At 45.1% G+C, this 22,638-nt stretch overlaps 1 protein-coding gene across 2 annotated transcripts; it reads right to left on the reverse strand.

Annotated features, from left to right (window-relative positions):
* Positions 1 to 1,838: 1,838 nt before the first annotated feature.
* Positions 1,839 to 21,427, reverse strand: gfra2b (GDNF family receptor alpha 2b). Of its 2 annotated transcripts, XM_084034958.1 has the most exons (10): positions 20,854 to 21,427; positions 17,751 to 18,050; positions 14,794 to 14,871; positions 9,460 to 9,659; positions 8,185 to 8,372; positions 6,390 to 6,499; positions 5,982 to 6,122; positions 4,528 to 4,712; positions 3,371 to 3,418; positions 1,840 to 2,171 (listed from the first exon to the last, which is right to left on the reverse strand). In XM_084034958.1, the coding sequence occupies exons 1-10, from the start codon at positions 20,891 to 20,893 to the stop codon at positions 2,043 to 2,045; spliced, it is 1,419 nt and encodes a 472-aa protein (XP_083891084.1). In that variant the 5' UTR covers positions 20,894 to 21,427; the 3' UTR covers positions 1,840 to 2,042. The 2 variants fall into 2 exon arrangements, with proteins under 2 accessions (XP_083891085.1, XP_083891084.1); XM_084034959.1 differs by lacking the exon at positions 14,794 to 14,871 and having other exon boundaries at positions 1,839 to 2,171.
* Positions 21,428 to 22,638: the final 1,211 nt, after the last annotated feature.

Here is a 22,638-nt window from a genome sequence, read left to right on the forward strand (position 1 = left end):
GAATAACAATCTGGCTGGTTTTAGTCATTTTAGGACAATCTTAGTCTGGACCAAGGTGTTGGACACTGTGATCCCTTCTCTGGACCGCAAGCAGGGCGAAACAAATCCCTCTCTCTCTTTGAAGTATGTAAGAACAGTAAAATAAGGCCACGCCAAAGTCACAGACACGGATCTCTTGTACTTCCAGCTGATGGAGGGCAGGACAGACCACATCCTGGTCTATGAAACATATAAAATACCCCACAGAGTGGTCAGAGGTAAAGAACAGACTGAAGAACCCATACATAAAATACTTTTATGGAAGGAAAAAAACTAAATTATTTTAACGTTATAAGCAATTGAATACCCGATTATGAAATGTAGTAACTGAATACAGCATATTACAGAATTAGACATGTGAAATGGTCCAGTTAATCTGTCTCTCCCTCCTCTATCTAGACACCCTGTGTATGACTCATCACCCACAATGCATTTCTCATCATTACATCTAAATTGAAAGTTTGCTCTTCAACTTATTGATGAGTCACGACATTTTACAATTCAAATGCAGAAGTGAATCTCTTCACCTGTACATGTGACAGAGAATGGAAGCGTTCACCAATCACAAAGCCTGACTCACTGTGACCTCATCGGATTTAAAACGTTGCTTTCTGCTATTATAGCCCAGAAAAGATGAGATCTTAATGAGTAACTAAACCCCCAAACCAGCTGAAAACCAACATATCTGTATCTTTATAGTGGTGTCAAATCTTTATTATTGACATTCAAGGTCACAGTATTTGAATTCTATGTGTTATAGTCTCTGCAGACGAGTGGAGGGTAGCCCTGATTGCTAATGCTAATGCTAATCACTAGCATACACATATCTCAGCCATGTCCAACGGCACTTAGCTTAGCATTTCATCCACAGTCACAGTGTCGGGAAGCAAAACGCTTTATTTACTTCATCTTCATCTATTTTTAACAAATTCAACAAACGCATTTCTCTTTAAACTCCCATTTTTAAATGTTGCTACGTTCAGTTGTACTTTGGTATTCATTTGCTTATAAGATTTGAATCCTTCTTTGCTGCCATAAACACACACACACACACACACAGTAACACACACACACACACACACACACACACACACTGAGAGGATGTGGAAGTTTGTAGAGAATGACGACAACAAAATGAAGATGACGCCTGTAAAAAGCACACTGGTGTCCAGCAGAGTGTCCGTGTCCATGTGCGGACCCTGTTCACCGCTAACGAGGTCTGGGTTAGGGGGGCAGTCTAGTGTTAGGGGGGCAGTCTGGGGTTAGGGGGGAAGTCTGGGGTTAGGGGGCAGTCTGGGGTTAGGGGGCAGTCTGATGTTAGGTCGCAGTCTGGGGTTAGGGGGCAGTCTGGGGTTAGGGGGCAGTTTGGGGTTAGCGGGCAGTGAGTCCAGTCAGTCTGGTGAGTCCAGTGAGTCTGGTGAGTCTGGTCAGTCTGGTGAGTCCGGTGAACCTGGTGAGTCCGGTCAGTCCGGTGAGTCCAGTCAGTCTGGTGAGTCCAGTGAGTCTGGTGAGTCTGGTCAGTCTGGTGAGTCCGGTGAATCTGGTGATTCCGGTCAGTCTGGTGAGTCCAGTGAGTCCGGTCAGTCTGGTGAGACCGGAGAGTCCGAGCTGGCCTGCACAGAAACAAAGCACGGAGCATCCCTGTGATCCAAACTCCCAAGAGCCTCTCTGCCTTAGTTATGTCTCCCACCATTTCTTCTGTTCTTCTGTGTGTGTGTGTGTGTGTGTGTGTGTGTGTGTGTGTGTGTGTGTGTGTGTGTGTGTGTGTGTGTGTGTGTGTGTGTGTGTGGAGAGACATTTCCCTCCTCCAAGTCATTGGTGATTGGATATCTGTTGGTGGACATTTTCTCGTAGCAGATGGTGCCGAGTCACATTCCTTTCACCAAGTCTTTGTGAGTGTGTGTCACATGACTTCCACCAAGTCTCTATGAGTGTGTGTCACATGACTTCCACCAGGTCTTTATGAGTGTGTGTTTGTCCGGTGTGAAAGTGTGAGTTCATATCTATGAGACGAGGAGGACGGACACACACACAGTCACAGAGACGAGGAGGACGAGTGGAGCTGAGGGTCGGCTGATGGTCTTCGGTCCTGCAGAGTCCTGAGAGTCCATGGATCCCTGGGCCAGCAGAGCCTGGGGGGGGGGGCACATCATACGAAGGAGCATTCAGGCCTCTGACATGTGAACCAGCTCACCTGAGATGTTTCCAGGTTGTTCCACGTTGATCACAGATGTAATTGAATTTCAATCTAAAATAGCTTTTTTGTTTTGCCTTAAGTTTAAGGGTTTTTCAATTTACATAAAAAAAAAGTATTTCATGTTTAAGTTTAATAAATGTTATTTCAAGGTTTTTATTTAAGCTTTTTATGTTTTTATGTTTGAGTTTTTAAGTTCACGCTCAGGTTTAAATTTGAATGTACAAGATAAAGTTAAGTTCAAGTGTTGTGAATTAAGTATTTTTTACTTAAGTTTACATTTATAAGTGGATGTTTAAGGGTTTTTTAATGAAGGTAACATTTGTGTTTCATCAAACAGTTCTGGCTTCTAATATTAACACTTTACTTTATTCTCAACAAAACTGTTGTTAAATCAAACTGTTGTTTTTCCTGCAGTGAAAAGTGAAAAAGAAGGAGTATTGATGGCGACCTCCAGTATTTTGGTCCTGACAGGAAGTGATGAGGGTGTCGGGTTATGAGAGGAACGTTTCTTTATCTTCATTCTTCTCAATGTGCAGAATCATGTAACTCACACCGCGACCGAAGGAGCCATAAATAAATACATTTCCCAGAAATGTGACTCCGCCCATCTGGAGGTTTGAGGCAGCAGCGGCTCAAAGTTGTGACACTTTGATGTTTCAGATGAGAGTTTGTATTATTTGGTCTCACATTCAACAATATTAATCCAACTCAAGTTCCACGACAGATTTTGTGTTTATTTTCGTCCATTCTGTTACTGAAAACCGGAAAAATCTAATGAAGTTCAGTCTGAAGAATTCAGATTCATTTGAAATCATTTTAAAATAAGAAGAAATAAAGACTCACAGAATCAGTCAGTCAGATATAAATCATCATATTAAAACCTGTCCCTATCCTGTTTATAAATGGTAAATACGTATTAAAGTAATGCAGACTTTCAGTCTAAATCATTATTTGTTTTTCAGAATATCTAATGTAAACATGATGAATGTTGATGAGTATGAATGAATAAATACTTTCCTTCAGATGTAAATCTGTGAGGATCCACACAGTGGGACGTGATGAATACATAGAAGCAACCTAAAACCTCATATTAACATAACTAGACTTTAAAGTGTTGGAGAAACTTGTTCTCACCTCCTCACACGCAAACTGCTCCGCCGGGTTGCACTTCGGACCTCCATCCTGGAAAACATGAGTCAGCATCACAAACACACTTCCCTCTCATTGGTCCTCCAGAGTCTCAGTCCGTCTTCTGGTCAAATGTCTCACCGTCCACATTCATGACAGAAACTTTTGTTATTACATTTAACATTCAGGATATTAGTTAACAAAGAATTGATTGATTCAGAAACAGGAAACCAGCAGCTCATCACACTTCTGTTGTTTCCGTTTCTTGTGATTGTCTCAAGGAAGGACGACAAGCGGTTAAATATCACCATCATTGACATGCAAACAGATACACACACCCATCATTTATCTCTGTTTCCCATCAGCCTCTTTGTCAGCACTTCATTAGCATATATCCTCCCGCTACCTGGGTGGGCGAGCCAATCAGATGTTATCGCACGACGGGGAGGCAGAAAGCTCTTTTCAGTCAGAATAATGGAGAGCAGAGAGAGAAGCCTGGAAACGCTGGATCATTATCACGTCGCCTGAAATGCTTGTGTGTGTGAGTCCATATGTGCTCTCAAAGTGATCATTAAACCAGCGGGTGAATCATCGTCATACTGAATATTACTACCGTGGCCTCGGACAGCGAAGGCCTCGGACAGCGAAGGCCTCGGACAGATGGACTGGATACCTGTCTGTCTCTACATGTCAGCCCTGTGATAAACTGGATACCTGTCTGTCTGTCTCCACATGTCAGCCCTGTGATAGACTGGTTACCTGTCTGTCTCTACATGTCGGCCCTGTGATAGACTGGTTACCTGTCTGTCTCTACGTGTCAGCCCTGTGATAGACTGGTTACCTGTCTCCCTGTGATAGACTGGTTACCTGTCTGTCTCCACATGTCTCCCTGTGATAGACTGGTTACCTGTCTGTCTCTACATGTCTCCCTGTGATAGACTGGTTACCTGTCTGTCTCTACATGTCTCCCTGTGATAGACTGGTTACCCGTCCAGGTGAACCCTGCCTTCGCCCAATGACAGCTTGAATCGGCTCCAGCCCCCCCCCGCGACCCTAAATACAGGATAAGCGGTAGACGATGGATGGATGGATGGATGGATGGATGGATGGATGGATGGAATAACTCCTCTTTGTTTTCTATAACACCATGAAGAGAAACTCACCTGCAAGTTCGCACAAGTGGGAAAACGACAAGTGCTGTCCATGGGTTTGACTGCGTCGGCGTGGCGAGAGGGGGCGGGCCTAGAGATGAGTGGCGGCTGGGCGGGAGGGAAGAAGGTGGACGCCGGCTCGGTTACGAGAAGACTTCCTCCTTCAGAGCCGTAACCAAACGACTGGATGGCGTTCTCTGTGACACACAGGAAATGCTGCTTACTTCCTGTCTGAATCACCCTATCACATTAAAACATCTGTTCTTGTGTTCACCGTTTCATTTTAAGACTCTACTTTTTATTTTCTGCTCACATAGTAGAATATATCATATATATATATATATATATATATATATATATATATATATTGTTGAGTCAAAGAAGAATTGAGACCAGCAGCTGTATTTGAACTCCAGGCCTGAAGGGGGCAGAGAGAACTCAAACATATTGGCGGAACCAAACTTCAACCAGTGCTTCCGGAGGGACTGCATTTACCTGTGCACCTCTAAACAAGCATGGGTATAAAATGTTTGAAGTTAGCTGGGCGACCCCTTTTGCTCGAATCCCTCCACCTGCAAACACAGCTCGGTGTTCCACCTTAAAGATCCAACTGGTATGAACTGGTTTCAATGATTTACTGTGGGGAAAATGTTTGACTTTGCAGAAATGATTTCAGAAAGCTGTTTCATTTTGAGTGAGTATTAAGGTTAAATGTAATGGACAATGGACTGAATATGATTAATTGACTTAGTATGGATTTAATACTAAGTTTGGAAAACAAGTACTCTATGTTATTGGAGATTGCAATATACTGTGTAATGTGTGTAAAGGAAATGGTACTTTATGTTAATGGTGAATGTAAATATGTGTAAAGGAAATTGTACTTTATGTTAATGGGGAATGTAAATGTGTGTAAAGGAAATGGTTCTTTATGTTAATGGAGAATGTAAATATGTGTAAAGGAAATGGTTCTTTATGTTAATGGGGAATGTAAATGCGAACTCCAAGTTGGTGTGGCAGTAGTAATTGGTTTGTTTGCTAAGCATGAGGTTTAGTTTATTCATTGTTTATTTAAAAGCATGTTAATCTGGAATGTTTTTCCTTTTCGTAAAGGTTATCAAAAAAAATATAAAAATCAAAATGATGGAAATGAATGACAGAAGCTCATAAAATTGTAAATACAAGTCACAACTGAAATATTCCTGTTAATGTGGGACCAGAAGAAACTCCTCCGATCCCGATCCTGGTCCTGATTGACATGGCGCATCAGGAGTCACAGCAGCTCATGTTCCCTGGCTTTCCTCTAACTAGACCAGGACATACAGACCAGACTAGAAACCGGAATTATAGACCAGACTAGAACCAAGAAGAAGATCCTGGTTGGGTTTCATGGTCTGTCTTTATCCCTCATAGTTGTCACGCTGTCTATGGTCAGTATGTTTTCCCTGTAGGGGTGCAGGACTCACTGAGGCAGGTGTTGTGGCTGAAGTCTGCATGGAAGGCATCACACTCTCTCTCCTGACTGCCGGTACCCCGACAGGTGCACCAGAGACTCATGGTGATGTTGGACGGACTGCTGTCACTGTAGTTTGGTGTAACGTCAGAACCTGAGAGAGGGGGATTAGCAGAGAAGAAAAGCTAAAGAGGATTGGGGGATGATCAGTGGAGCATTTCCAGGGAGGGAGTGAGTCACCTGCAACAAAGACACAGAATAAGACCTTCTACGGTAAAACCTGGTCCAGGATCAGGAAGCAGCAAAGAGAGCAGCTCCTGAGTTATCAAACCTCTTAATGTGACTATAATGAAAGGTAATTTTATGAAATATGCTGATAAAGAGGGACTCTGTGTGCTGCGGTGAACAGAGGAGAACTCACCGATGAGGCCGACGTAGGACACCAGGCAGCCGTGGACCTGGTCCAGAGGACAGGTGGTGGCGCTGGAGGACGTCACCTGGCAGTTCATGTGGAAATCAGCGAGACGAGACCTGTAGAAGCAAAACACGAGTCAGCATCTAGTCGCTGAGATGTTGTTCGGACTCTTCCAAGTGTACCTTCATCGGTGGTCATTGGGTCGAGTGTGTCAGGCCCAAGCGCACCGCAGAACTGCTACCGCAGAACCGCTACAGTCTCACAGCCGTGTGTAGATGGACAAGAAATGTACATTTTTATGTATTACTCAGCATGACAGACAACAAACCAATGTTAGCTCGGCATCACTGTAAACCAGCTTTGTTCGTGTGACCTCACACTCGCTGACAGGAAGTTAGAGGCCTGCTGCGTGGCTGCCGTCCTCTATGACCTACAGGGAAGAGGCAACTATTTTCCTCATGCCGCCGCCACCGCCTCACCTCACTTGCCGTGTAATGGAGCAATGCAGCCGCGTGATTGGCTGCCTCGCCTTCAAACACCATTCAGCTTCCACTGCTGCATTTTGAGGAGCAGCTTAGCTCCGCTTGCCTCGCTGCCGCGGGGTGTAAGCATAGAGAGAGAGAGAGAGAGAGAGAGAGAGAGAGAGAGAGAGAGAGAGAGAGAGAGAGAGAGAGAGAGAGAGAGAGAGAGAGAGAGAGAGCGCGCTAGCTGATGGAAACATGTTCATAACAAGCAAAGATGTGTGTTTGAACAAATCATAAATGTATAACACACACACACACTCCCACACACCCTGCCCTGCCAAGCTCTGAGGGGATCTGGGTCTGGTCTCTCTGACTCTCTGGGGATCTGGGTCTGAGAAGTCCAACCGGACCATCAGAAGAAACGTTGATACTACATGACTCAGAGCTGCTGACTAGGAAGGAGATCAGCTGATGAAAGCTTATAAAAGCTCCAGTTGACCAACTCACATCTGCTGAAATTCAAATGATCGACCAATCAGCGAGCAGCTGATGTGTCCTCGCTGACAGCTGACTGGCGCTGCCACTGAATTCTCATCTGCAATGCAAATGTTCTTTTTTTCAATAACGGCCTGTTAGTGCTCCCTGGAGGTTCCTCACGCAAAGACTCTTTTTAATTACTGCATCTTTAAATCAGAGCGCAGTCCCTGAGATGCTGCCCAGAGGAGACCAGCGGAGACGCCGCCCAGAAAAGACACCGCCTAGAGGAGACGCTACCCAGAGGATATGCTCCCCAGAGGAGATGCCGCCTAGAGGAGTCCAGAGGAGACGCCGCCAAGAGAAGACCAGAGGAGAAGCCGCCCAGAGGAAATGCCGCCTAGAGGAGACCAGAGCAGCCAGTGCCCAGCGGAGACAACACCCAGAGACACCAGAGGAGACGTCGCCCAGAGGAGACACCGCTCAGAAAAGACCAGAGGAGACGCTGCCCAGTGGTGACACCGCCCAGAGGAGACAACACCCAGAGGAGATGCCTCCCAGAGGAGCCAGCACCCAGAGGAGACCAGAGGAGACAACACCCAGGAGATAGCACCCAGAAGAGACAGCACCCAGAGGAGACCAGAGGAGATGCCGCCCAGAGGAGACAACATCCAGAGGACACCAGAAGAGACGCCGCCCACAGGAGACCAGAGAGGACCCACACTGACATGTGACATTAAACCCTCCAGCAGCTGGTTTCCCTGATTAGCTCCTCCTCTCACCTCTTCATCATTAGTGAGAAATTGTTCACAGAATAACCAGCTGATCACACCTGATTGGCTTCCGAAGGCCACAAGTCTTACCTGCAGAGGGCGTCGGAGCGGCAGGTGTGTCGGATGTCCAAGCAGGTGGGTTTGTGTTTCTCCTGTTGGGAGCAGGACGGGACGATGGTGCGACGGCGGCGCTCGGCACACGCCTCGTCCGGGCACGAGCAGAAGAGAAGAGGGTAGCTGAGCTCCCATGAGACCCGCTCGAAGAACTGCCGCAGTGCCTGAAATGTTATCATCGATTAGCATTGAGGTATCTAACACGTTCCCTCACAACTAGACGTTAAAACCTAACCTATCACCTGGAAGTCCACGTAGGGAGAAGGTCTGGATGGTGGACGGGTCAGAAACACAGGACTTTAAGTTGGAACCAAGTAGTTGAGTGGTCTCAACTAACTATGTAGTTTAGTCTCAAACTAACTATGTCATTGAGTGTTCTCAACCTAACTATGTAGTTTAGTGGTCTCAACCAAACTATGTCGTTGAGTGGTCTCAACCCAACTAAGTCGTTGAGTGGTCTCAACCAAACTAAGTCGTTGAGTGGTCTCAACCCAATTATGTCGTTGAGTGGTCTCAACCAAACTAAGTCGTTGAGTGGTCTCAACCAAACTAAGTCGTTGAGTGGTCTCAACCCAACTGAGTCGTCGAGTCGTCTCAACCAAACTAAGACGTTGAGTTGTCTCAACCAAACTAAGACGTTGAGTTGTCTCAACCAAACTAAGACGTTGAGTTGTCTCAACCTAACTACGTAGTTTGCATGATGGTCGTGTTGTTCACCAAAACATCCTCATCTTGAAGATATATTCTTGTATATTCATTTATGTTGGTCACATAGTTATTGACATTCATGTAACTCGGCTTCTATTTCATAAAAACTCTGTTTGGCGCTTTTGGTTTTTCATTTATTTCCGCTTGTGTTGTTTTATTGCTGTAAAGATAGTTTCTCTGAAAAGGCATTTGTGTTTTACTTTGACATTTTCTGACAACAGGTTTGCATAATGCATTTATGCAGTTATTAAAATGCTCAGGCTGAAACTGAAAAGATTAGCTTGAGATGATTTTGGGCGGTTTTGTGTCGCAGCGAGACGTTGAGTTGGTTTGGTTTTTAGGAATCTTCGAATCAAACGCTATCAAAATAAATACAAATATCTTTACAACAGAAAACTTGTTGGAAATAAATCTACATATTGATCTTTCTGTTCTTTTGCCAGCGTTATCACCAGCGTTAACATTTCCTCAAACACATTTATGTTCAGTTTACATTTAACATTAAACCAAAAATAAATAAATAACAGATTATTCTGCACCGACCTTCTGACATCGTTTCCGGCTGCACGGCTCCTGATTGGCCAGCAAGGGCTGAGGGGGTGTGGCTTTGCTGCAGATGGAGTTGTAGGCAGATCGTAGGCGTTTACACGTCTCGTTCAGGTTACAGGCCTTCGCTGCGTCCAGACAGGGGTTACAGGGTTTCCCTGCCTCGGAGCAGGGGCTCGTCTTGGACAAAGACGAATCTGGACAAAAATTTGAACAGCTGAGGTTAAAGATGATTCGTTAATACATGAAGTGGACGATGTAGCAGAGTTTATCCCTCACGTTGCTTCAGTACTTTACTACATGTTTTCACACATTGTTTGATGTTTATGAATATACATTCATTATTATTGCTTTTGTTTTCAGTACTTTCAGCACTTCCTTTCTCCTCTCTTATTAATTGTGTTTTTTGTGGTCTTGGTTTTTGGAAAGTTGAATCTGCAGATTCTGATTCCACTCTGGTGATATTTATCTAAATGTTTATCTAAATGTGGATTACATACATGAGACATGAATTTTGATGACAAACTACACATGCTGGCACAAACTCGGATGGACAAAGTGAATTAAAGCAAAAATTAACATTTCAATGTCACATTTTCATGTTTAACCAAAAGCACCAGTGAGCATCAACGTTCTGTGAGATGACATCACCGATGTCACATCACTGATGTCAAGTGTGAACACACACACAATTGGGAACACAGATGTGTGAACACACACGTGTAGACACCATTTAATCCAACACATCCAACTACACAGTCTGATGGAAGAGAGAAGTAGAACCATGGCAAGATGACATTCGTTAGCAGGAAAACCCTGTTTCTCACGTTTGAACTCATGATGTCATATTAATGCCGTGGAACACGAAGTAGATAGAAACACAGCAAAGCTTCACCCGGAGCCGTCTTTGAAACAGGAAGCTCCAAACATGCTTGTTTTTTTTTTCTTACTTTGTGGACTTTTAACATTTATTTATTTCTGTCTGTTGATGAAACATATTGTTGAGGTGCTGATGATATTTCATATTTTATTAATGTTTTTTATTATATATTTTGTGGACTTTTGTTTCTGTCTGTTGATGAAACATTGTTGAGCTGCTGATGAGCTGCTGACGTCTCCGGGTTTCCTGCCGCAGACACACAATCACAAAGTTTGCTTTCCAAACTTCCCACTTTGTCCAACAGTGCAGAAAGCGTTTGACAGACGGGACGGGCACAAATAAATCATATCTGCAGAGGAAGTATGAACCCTCATGTGTTCACTCACAAACACTCGTCTTCACATTTTCCTTCAACAGCAGCTTTGTGACAAATCAACCAGTCGACTCAATTAGTTCTATTTATTATATTTCCTGCAGCCTGAAAGGCTTATTGCTGTTGTTTTGGTCCTCAAACGATGTGTATATAAAAAAAAAATATATATATATATACTGTGTGTGTGTGTGTGTATATATATATATATATATTTATTTATTTTTTTATATATATTATTTGTATATATATATAGCGAGAGAGAGAGAGATCCTGGGCAGGAGAACGGGCCAATTATCAGTTGCCTTCGGTCGTACTTTTATCTTCCTCACACACACATTCAACAGGATCAACACACAAAGTAGTACCCTGGGGCACACACACACACACACACACGTGTTATTGAAAACACGGTTTCTACACTGTCCCGTCTACATCACACACATTTAACACGCGATTAGACGTGACCTAACAAAGTCAACAGCACAACTGGAGGGAGGAAGTGGGCGTTGGGGGGTGGGGATGGGGATGAGGAGTGGAGAGGAGGTGGGGGGGTTGTTAAAGATAAACAGAAAAAAGGATGAAGGAAAATGTGAAAAAGAGGATGACGCTCTCTCTGGTTAGAGGAAGTCCTGAAGGAGACAAACCAGTTGGTCACACAGAACCTGGACCAGAGGTCTGGACTAGGAAGCAGGATTTGGGCTTAGCGAGGTAACTTCAGGGTTATCTCTGGGTTTTCCGTCCTATGACGCTGGTTCACTTCTTACAGGGTTATCGCCATGGTAACTTACGCTGCAGAGCTAACCTGCTCCGGAGCAGGTTATGTTCCTGATAAGAGATAAACGTGGAGAAAAACACCGCCTACTGACCAATCAGTTCTCTTGGAAAATGGCATCAGCATTTTCAAAAGATCTTGTGGAGCTCTGTGCGCGGTTTAACGTTGTTGTGGCTAAACGTTGTTGTTATTGTGGCTAAACTTGTTGTTGTGGCTAAACGTTGTTGTGGCTAAACGTTGTTGTAATTGTGGCTAAACGTTGTTGTTGTGGCTAAACGTTGTTGTGGCTAAACATTGTTGTTGTTGTGGCAAAACATTGTCGTTGTTGTGGCTTAATGTTGTTGTTGTGGTTAAAAGTTGTTGTTGTGGCTAAACGTTGTTGTTGTGACTAAACGTCGTTGTTGTGGCTTAATGTTGTTGTAGTTGTTGTTGTGGTTAAACGTTGTTGTGGCTTAACATTGTTGTTGTGGCTAAACGTTGTCGTTGTTGTGGCTTAATGTTGTTGTCGTTGTTGTTGTGGTTAAACGTTGTTGTGGCTTAACGTTGTTGTTGTTGTGGCTAAACGTTGTTGTTGTGGCTAAACATTGTAGTTGTTGTGGCTAAACGTTGTTGTTGTTATGGCTAAACGTTGTTGTTGTAGCTAAATGTTCTCATGAGGGATGAAACCACTAAATGTGAGTCCACGTTCTTACAGATTTGAGTTACTTTTACTTAAATTAACGGAAGTGAAAAGGTTGAGTGGTGGTGATGAAAATTTAAGAAAACTAACACATGCTGGATAAAGTCAAAGTGGTAAATGATGTCGTAAAGACAGATGACATAATTTACGACTTTCAACTTGTTGATTTTGTCTTAAACCACATTTATGGGATTCTCTCCTCCAGTAAGAAAGACATTATAACGGCATTCAAACTGAAGCATGTAGCAACAGGTTTATCCTAATCCTAATCCCAGGGCTAATCCTAATCTTTCCCATTAAAATCCAAATCAAATAGCTTTTTCAGAAAATCTTACTTTCCACATTTCCATGCATTTTTATTTTGTCTCAAATGTGAGCTGAGAATGAAAAACTGCAGAAAATATGGAGACAAAAGTGAAACCGGCATTCACCTTTTTTTATTACGACCATCATGTCTTTTTCCTAATGGTTCTCACTGTCTTTGGTGGTGATAGTGAACCAGAATGGTGGGGATAGTGGTGAGAGTGAACCAAAACGGTGGTGGTGGCAGTGAACCAGAACAGTGGGGATAGTGGTGATAGTGAACCAGGACGGTGGGGATAGTGGTGATAGTGAACCAGAACGGTGGGGATAGTGGTGATGGTGAACCAGAACGGTGGTGGTGGTGGTGGTGGTGAACCAGAACAGTGGGATTAGTGGTGATAGTGAACCAGAAAGGTGGGGATAGTGGTGATAGTGAACCAGAACAGTGGGGATAGTGGTGATGGTGAACCAGAACAGTGGTGGTGGTGATGGTGAACCAGAACAGTGGGGATAGTGGTGATAGTGAACCAGAACAGTGGGGATAGTGGTGATGGTGAACCAGAACAGTGGTGGTGGTGATAGTGAACCAGAACAGTGGGGATAGTGGTGATGGTGAACCAGAACAGTGGTGGTGGTGATAGTGAACCAGAACAGTGGGGATAGTGGTGATAGTGAACCAGAACAGTGGGGATAGTGGTGATGGTGAACCAGAACGGTGGTGGTGGTGATGGTGAACCAGAACAGTGGGGATAGTGGTGATAGTGAACCAGAATGTTGGTGGTGGTGATAGTAAACCAGAATGGTGGGCATATTGGGGATAGTGAACCAGAGCAGTGGGGATAGTGGTGATAGTGAACCAGAACGGTGGGGATAGTGGTGAACCAGAACAACTCTGTATGATTGTCATTATTGTTTGCTAAAAAACATTTTGTATTCTATGTAAATTAAAGTCCCTGATGTTAGGTTATGTTGGACCTCCATTTGTGCCTTTGTGATAAAAACAAACACACACACAAACCGCCCATCTCGCCTCGCCCGTCCCTCTAATCAATGTGTTCCCGTCTTGTCTGAAACATACTTTAATGTTCTGGTTCTCTTTCTTCTGCCACTGCTCTTTAACACACTAGTGTGTTATCCTCTTATCTCTTCTTTCTGTTTATCTGCTTCCAGAGGACCATGAGTCTTGAGATCAGACAAACAGGTGGAGAGACACACATGTGATGGCTGATGTGCTGTTTGGTGGCGGTGGGATGTTGTAAATAATTGAGATGTAACGCAGCACCTACAGCGCTGTCTGCTGGCTTGTGTGTGTGTGTCTGCTGGCGTGTGTGACAGGAAGATACGGACAGGAAATGCTTTTGAAGTCGCATTGGATGCAGCTCTGCTGCTCCGACCATGTTTGTACTTGTAGTTGCGTTAATCTGAGAGAGCAGAAGCCAATTTACAGAGCTGCGAGTCTATTTCACAGCTGTTTGACCACGCACACACACACAGTGTAAATGACGATGTACTGCTTGGGGCTTCTGACATTTAAACACTCCTCAGAAATGTGTGTGAGGCGGGCGGAGTCACACACGGAGAGCAGCTCTAATGTGCTGTGACCAATCAGAGCGATGCTGATAAAAGCGCATGCGTGAGGTTGAACGAGTGAGATGAAACATCACCGTCTTCACCTTCATGTTCACGTCCTTCTTCCTTTGTGTCTGTTTCTGTCGAAGAGACTCGTAGGAAGTCAGAGTCTTTGCATGTGTTCACAGAACCCAGCTCCTTAAATAGCCACTAAACTCAGGGACTAACCTCTGCTGGTCTCTGGACTGTGGGAGGAAGCTGGAGAAACCCCACTGTGACACAGGGACAACATGTTGGACAGAAGGGTCCAATCTGGGAACTAGACCTGAACCACAGTGCTGCCCCCCCAGCAGGACTAGGACACGGATTCTAGTCTCCCTGCTTTTTACTGATGACAAATGTGTTGTGACAAATAATAATCTTGGAAGGAAAACAGGTTTTAATGAAAGAAATGCTACAGTTGGTCTCTCTCTCTCTCTCTCTCTCTCTCTCTCACTCCCTCACTCCCTCACTCCCTCACTCACACACACACACACACACACACACACAGATGAAGCGGCCAGTCGAGTAGTTCAGTTCATTTTAATCAGCGGGGGAGCCGGTGAGATTTGTATTCTTCTTGGTAATCCCCCAACAAACCCCTGAGACTCTCACTCACTGCTGCTGCAACCTTGATAAGTGTGTGTTAGTGTGTCTATAACACACACACACACACACACACACACACCAGCACACACACACACACTGCAGCGTACCTGAGATGATGGAGGCATGTCTGAACTCCTCAGAGAAATGGATCGGCTCATATGGAGATGTCTCGTAAAACTCTTCTCCTGAAAAACAGAAAATGTTTAGTTAGAGCACACACACACACACACACATACACACATACACACATACACACACATACGTACACACAAACACATACACACGTACACACACAAACACATACGTACACACAAACACATACACACGTACACACACAAACATACATACACACACAAACATACACACACACACACACACACATACATACACACATACATACACGCACACACACAAACATACACACACACATACACACACAAACATATACATACATACACACACATACACACACACACACATACATACACACATACACATTGATACATACACACACACATACATACACACACATACATACATACACACATACACATTGATACATACACACATACATGCACACACATACATACATACACACACACACAAACATACACACACATACATACATACAAATACGCATACACACACACATACAGACACACACACACATACAAAATCAACCACACACCCCTGACTTTTAGTAGGATACTGGAGTTTGATTCCACCTTAGGGCACGGGAATCATGCAGAGACCTGAACCCCCCAGCCAGATCATCACAAAGAGGGGCTACAGATACTGGTTCCTAAATGGAGTACCCATCAGCCACCTCCTCTTCATGGATGACATCACATTGTATGCTAAGAATAAGCGTGACATCACATTTTGTTGAGTGAAAACTGACATGGTGGTCTTGAAAGAGGTCTGTTGACCTCTGAGCTCCAGATATGTGGATGAAAACGTTTCTATGGCTACACGGGAGTCTTCATCATAAAGTGGACATGATGTCTGCAAAGAGACTCTTGTAGTTTCCTCCTGGTCTAGAACGGATCTGGTCTAGGATGGTGGCTGTGAATAGGTCTGCATACTGCATCCATGAACACTCTTCAATCACATAGTGAGTCTGACTGGAAAGTTGAGATGTGGATGCAATGAGTTCTGGCGTCTACTGTTGACCTGATGGGTCAGGTCTATGTGGGTCTATCATGTTGTATTTACTCTTGTTCGTAAGATCCACCCGTCGATCCTCCACTGTCCAAATATGGTCACTTCCTTCGCTGGTTGGAACATTCAAGATGGCGGACATCAGGCTTCAAAACCATAGTCCACGAATCAATGGGTGACATCATGATGACTACACCCACGTCTTCTAGGCCAGCTGAAGTCTGGATGTTTGAGATGATCTGAATTGATCCTCTTGAACTAAAGAGGAATAAGTGAGTTTATGAAATATTCTGATTCTGGAGACTTAGAGAGCAGACATGTTCCAGTCTGAGAGAATGAAATATTCATATATCTCATTGTGTTGGTGTGTGTGTGTGTGTGTGTGTGTGTGTGTGTGTGTGTGTGTGTGTGTGTGTGTGTGTGTGTGTGTGTGTGTTCATCCATCAGACAGCGGCGTCTCTTTGTGGAGCAACACTCATTAGCCTGCATGCTAAACACGCTGCTCATTAGCCTGCATGCTAAACACATTGCTCATTAGCCTGCATGCTAAACACACTGCTCATTAGCCTGCACGCTAAACACACTGCTCATTAGCCTGCACGCTAAACACACTGCTCATTAGCCTGCACACTAAACACACTGCTCATTAGCCTGCACGCTAAACACACTGCTCATTAGTCACACTAGTAAATTAGCCGTTTATTTGACTGCATGATGTTAAATGTACAGTTAGCATCTGAACTCTGTGATTGGACCACTCACTGGACAGAATTCTTAGAACCTGATGTTAGCATGCATGCTAAGTAGCTTCCATCAACACTAATTGCCCTGATCTATTAGATAAAGTGTTTGGCAATTGGGTCTCAGCAATTACTTAAACACTGACTTCTCATTGTGTCCCTGAACCCATCAATCCTGCAGCTGTCTGGTTCTCGGCCGCACCACGGCACAGATACACATAAACGCACCATGGCACAGAAACACTCGAAAGCACCATGGCAGAGAGACACTCAAATGCACCACGGCAGAGAGAAACACAAAGGCACCACGGCACAAAGACACTCAAACGCACCATGGCACAGAAGCACATAAACACACCACTCTGTGTGTCCTTGAACAGCTGATAGCTGCTCCGTTGTGTTACAGACGTCTGAGACAATGTGTTTGTGTTTTTGTTCACTTCGTCTGGATTAAAAGTATGTCCTGTGTGTGTGTGTAATGCAGGGGCTTTGCTAGCATTGCTGGCACTACAGAGACATCCTTAGTGGAATAGAGAACAAAGAGAGAGGCTCTTAATGAGCTCTGCCACTGCTGAGACCCAAACTAGGCCAGCCAACCAGCCAAGTGTGTGTGTGTGTGTGTGCGTGTGTCATCCTCAGCGGTGCTGACACACACAGAACACAGTGCATGACCAGCAGTGGGACCTGAACCAACCACAGACTTTAGCCAGGTGACTCTAAATACAGCAGCTCTGCAGTGAGAGAATGTTTGTTCCATACCCACAGAAAGAGATCCACTAGAGTCCTCCACAGACTCCCTGTAACAGAGTCCTCCACAGACTCCCTGTAACAGAGTCCTCCACAGACTCAGAGTCCTCCTCAGACTCCCTGTATCAGGGTCTGGCTCAGGATGAGCCGTCTGCGTGTGAAGGAGATAGACCAGATCCTGATGTGAGCCAGTTCCTCTAAAGTGTAAAGAGACTTGATATGCTGACGTTCATCGTCACTGTCACAACCTGCTGCCCCCCCCCCCCCCCCCCCCCCCCTTCATTCAAACAGACGACCACACAACAATCCATGCACAGCCGTCTTTGACCTTTGACCTCTGCATATGTGGAGGCTCTGAGCTCTAAACCCTGCTGGGAAATCAGCAGGCAGCCGGAGGCGTAACGAGCTGCTCTTACCCTCGCTCAGACCCATGTGGATGCTCCAGTAGTTCTGCAGACACTGCAGCTCCTTCTTCATGCCTCTCCTGCAGCGGCAGGCGTACAGCGGTGAGTCCTGCAGCACCTCTAGTGCCCCCTGGCACTCCCTGGAGGCCAGCATGGCGCTGCGCTCCTTGTCCCCACCCGACAGGCACTGGCGCATGATCCGGTACCGGGAGCTGCACTGGCTGTTCTGGTTGCACAGTTCAGAGGCTCTGACACAGTCCGGGGGATCCCTCCAGCCGGGGGAGTCCAGATCCGGATCGCTCACACAGACCTCTGTTGGGGGTAGACAGAGGGGAGACAGGGGGGGAGACAGGAGGGGAGACAGAGGGGAGATGGGAGGGGAGACAGGGGGAGATGGAAGGGGAGACAGAAAGGGAGACAGAGGGGAAACAGGAGGAGAGACAGTAGGGGTGACATGGGGGGATAGAGGGGAGACAGGAGGGGAGACGGAGGGGAAACAGGAGGAGAGACACAGGGGAAACAGGAGGAGAGACAGAGGGGAAACAGGAGGAGAGACAGTAGGGGTGACATGGGGGGATAGAGGGGAGACAGGAGGGGAGACGGAGGGGAAACAGGAGGAGAGACAGTAGGGGTGACATGGGGGGATAGAGGGGAGACAGGAGGGGAGACGGAGGGGAAACAGGAGGAGAGACAGTCGGGAGACAGGGGGGAAACAGGGGGAGATGGGAGGGGAGACAGGAATGGAGACAGGAGGGGAGACCGGAGGGGAGACGGGGGGGATAGAGGGGAGACAGAGGGGAGACATGAGGGGAGACAGGAAGGAGACAGAGGAGAAACAGGAGGAGAGACAGGAGGGGAGACAGGGGGAGATGGAAGGGGAGACAGGGGGGGTGACAGGGGTTATCTCTGTGTGTGTTATCTCTGTGTGTTATTTCCATGTGTGTGTTATCTCTGTGTGTTATCTCTGTGTGTTATTTCCATGTGTGTGTTATCTCCGTGTGTGTTATCTCTGTGTGTTATCTCCGTGTGTGTTCTCTCTGTGTGTTTTCTCTGTGTATGTTATCTCTGTGTGTTATCTGTGTGTGTTATCTCTGTGTGTTATTTCCATGTGTGTGTTATCTCTCTGTGTGTTATCTCTGTGTGTGTTATCTCTGTGTGTGTTATCTCCGTGTGTGTTCTCTCTATGTGTTATCTCCGTGTGTGTTATCTGTGTGTGTTATCTCTGTGTGTTATTTCCATGTGTGTGTTATCTCTGTGTGTGTTATCTCTGTGTGTTATCTCTGTGTGTGTTATCTCTGTGTGTTATCTCTGTGTGTGTTATCTCTGTGTGTGTTATCTCTGTGTGTGTTATCTCTGTGTGTTATCTCTGTGTATGTTATCTCTGTGTATGTTATCTCTGTGTGTGTTATCTCTGTGTGTTATCTCTGTGTGTGTTATCTCTGTGTGTGTGTTATCTGTGTGTGTGTTATCTCTGTGTGTGTTATCTCTGTGTGTGTTATCTCTGTGTGTGTTATCTCTGTGTGTGTTATCTCTATGTGTGTTATCTCTGTGTGTTATCTCTGTGTATTATCTCTGTGTTATCTCTGTGTGTGTTATCTCTGTGTATTATCTCTGTATGTGTTATCTCTGTGTGTGTTATCTCTGTGTGTTATCTCTGTGTGTGTTATCTGTGTGTGTTATCTCTGTGTATGTTATCTCTGTGTGTGTTATCTCTGTTTGTGTTATCTCTGTGTGTGTTATCTCTGTGTATTTTATCTCTGTGTGTGTTATCTCTGTGTGTTATCTGTGTGTGTTATCTCTGTGTGTGTATTATCTCTGTGTGTTATCTGTGTGTGTTATCTCTGTGTGTGTGTTATCTCTGTGTGTGTTATCTGTGTGTCATTCCAACAGCCCTAATGCAGACCTCCATCCAGACCTCCTCCTTACATGGACTTCCACAGACTCGCCTCTGACTCTTTGTGATAAATCCAGAGGAAATATAATCCAAAACAAAAGACGATTCCCTCAAAACGTAATCCACCATGCAGTGTGATTGTTATGACTATAAACCTCTGCGGATTTAGGAGGCTTTTACTTTGAAGGGCTAGCTCCGCTAAGTTACTTTAAAGAGTGTAAAGGACTAAAGAACAAACCATAAATGTATGTTAACGTGTATTTCTTAGTTTATTAAACGTGAGAATTGTTGTCATGTTGGGAGCGTCAACAGACGATAATATCGGAACATTGGACGATAGTTTTGGTGACTTGTCACACTATTTCCTAACGTAATCAGCAGATGATATAACGCAGCTCGTTTCTGCTGCCAACAAATGACCAAAAAATCTCCACATTTAGGAAACTCAATAACATGGTTACTAAATAGAGACTATTTACTTCTTTATTATTAAACATGATTAGATTCATTATCAGTTTATTAAAGGAATCAAATCGATGCAGCACACACACACACACACAGATACACACACATATATACACACACCCATATACACACACAGCTACACACACATACACAGATACACACACACACACAGATACACATACACAGATGCAAACACACACACATCCACAGATACACACACACACATCCACATCCACAGATACACACACACAGATACACGCACAAACACACACACACATCCAGAGATACACACACACAGATACACACACACACACACACACACATATATACACACACATACACACACAGCTACACACACACACACACACACATACACACACACAGATACACACGTACACAGATACACACACACAGATACACTGATACACACACACACAGATACACTTGCACACCCACACATCCACAGACACACACACACACACACACACACACACACACACACACACACACACACACACACAGACGGATTGAAAGTAATCCGATCGCTGAACGAGAGAAATAATGAAATCATCTGTTTGTGGTCTGAACCGGATTCGTGTATCTGAACCAGAACGGCAGAAGGGGGACACGTTCAAGGACGTGAGACCGTCGGATGTAATTGAGATCCAGATGCACAGTGGACCCCTTGCCCTCACCTGTGAGTACGCGTGTGTGCGTGTGTGTGCGCGCGTGCACGTGTGGATCAGGTTTACTCACCCAACACAAACACCAGACTGATGAGACTGATGAGGATCATCTCGGGTCCAGCAAGAATCCCACAAGTCACGAAGACGGAATAGGCTCGGACTCCGGTCCGGTCCCTCCCGGTCTCTCTCTCTCTCTCTCTCTCTCTCTCTCTCTCTCTCTCTCTCTCTCTCTCTCTCTCTCTCTCTACGCTGGAAGCATGGTGGAGTGAGCAGATACCCCTGGAGATGGTCCGAATGGGCAGTCCGGACCGGCCAAGACTCAAACCAACAGCGAGGGAGAAGTGTTCACGGAGTCCGTTACGGACCGAGTGTTCCGGGGAGGAAACATCGGCGGTGGTTGATCCGGAGGAGTTGGTCCATGAGCGGGTAGGGAAACTTTCCTCTCCTCCCGCTTCACGTTCACAACAACAACAACAATTATGATGATGAGTATTATGATAATATATAAAGATATCATAACATCCTGTCAGCTGGTCCAGGTGATGGATCCGCACACACGCAGCCTGACGCGCCACTCCAGTGTCCTCGTGCGCCGCTCGCGTCTCCGTCAGTAAACTCGGTGGGTCCGACTGAGGAGGAAAACCTAGAAACCACCCCTCCAACACACACACATACACACACACGCACACACACACCTAGAAACACTCTGAAGGCGCGTGTCAGCCCGGAGTACCGTTAACTCTCTGATGACCCGACCAGATGCAGCGCGTGACAGCATCCGAGCGGCCGACCAATAGGCTTCCTAATACTCTTGTACTGGTCTATACAACAGGAGTAGATGTACTGGTCTATACAACAGTACTAGAGTAGATGTACTGGTCTATACAACAGGAGTAGATGTACTGGTCTATACAACAGTAGCCTACTAGAGTAGATGTACTGGACCCCTTAGACTGAAGCAAGAGACAGACCAGAAACCAGTTCATAGTGGTATTCATACCAGAAGTCAACCTCCAGTCCTCAACATTGTAGCTGAAGGTCCTTATAGCTGCATTCTCTCTGCTGGCCATCGGGGGGCAACTCATCTGATTGTATAGAAGTCTATGAGAAAACCACCCTACTCTCTGCTGGCCACCAGGGGGCGACTCCTCTCTCCAATTATTTTTTCATTTATATATGTTTTCTCAGTGTTTACTTTAATGTAAGTTTTGATTCTGTGTTATAGCAACTTGTATCTCACTTTGTCTGTCAAAGCACTTCGTAAACGTTGTTTTAAAGGTGCTAATAAAGTTAATAATAAATCAATTAGTAATTTGACACATTTGACGCTACATTTTCTTTCACTTTTTTCATTTTCTTTCTTTAACAGAAATATGATGTCATATGATCAGCATATGTGCAGCATCTGCAGCATTCAGACCAAACAGACAGGAATATTTCATATGTGGAAAATCAGCTGCCTTTTGTGTACTGATGCAAAAATGCAATGCAAAATACCTCACAACACAATGAGCAGCAAACTGTCCGGCGGCTGCAAGATTAAACCTCCTCCGTCTGCCGTTCTGGCTTCACCTTGGTGTTTTTCTCTGCAGCTCCGACCTCTTCACCTGCTTCTCTGGACACTAATTCAATCACAGCCACTAGAGCGGACCTTCTAATTAACGCTGATTAATGAGGTGAAGTCTGATGGAGTGATTGGATGATGAAACTACTGTGGAATGAGATAAATCTCTGTGTTAACAAGTCACCATCGTCCTGTTCCTGCTTCTCACCATCGTCCCGTTTCTGTTTCTAACCATCATCCTGTTTCTGTTTCTCACCATCGTCCTATTTCTCACTATCGTTCCGTTTCTCA

This window comes from Eutrigla gurnardus (assembly GCF_963514095.1).
Source record: "Eutrigla gurnardus genome assembly, chromosome: 19".
Taxonomy (NCBI): domain Eukaryota; kingdom Metazoa; phylum Chordata; class Actinopteri; order Perciformes; family Triglidae; genus Eutrigla; species Eutrigla gurnardus.

Excerpts from the sequence above, each read along its gene's own strand:
- gfra2b (XM_084034958.1), bottom strand. The coding sequence starts at position 20,893 with ATGATCCTCATCAGTCTCATCAGTCTGGTGTTTGTGTTGG. Across the intron at positions 4,713-5,981 it reads CAGCCACAACACCTGCCTCA|AGAACGCCATCCAGTCGTTT; the intron begins GTGAGTCCTGCA and ends TGTGTGTCACAG. Across the intron at positions 3,419-4,527 it reads CCACTTGTGCGAACTTGCAG|GATGGAGGTCCGAAGTGCAA; the intron begins GTGAGTTTCTCT and ends CATGTTTTCCAG.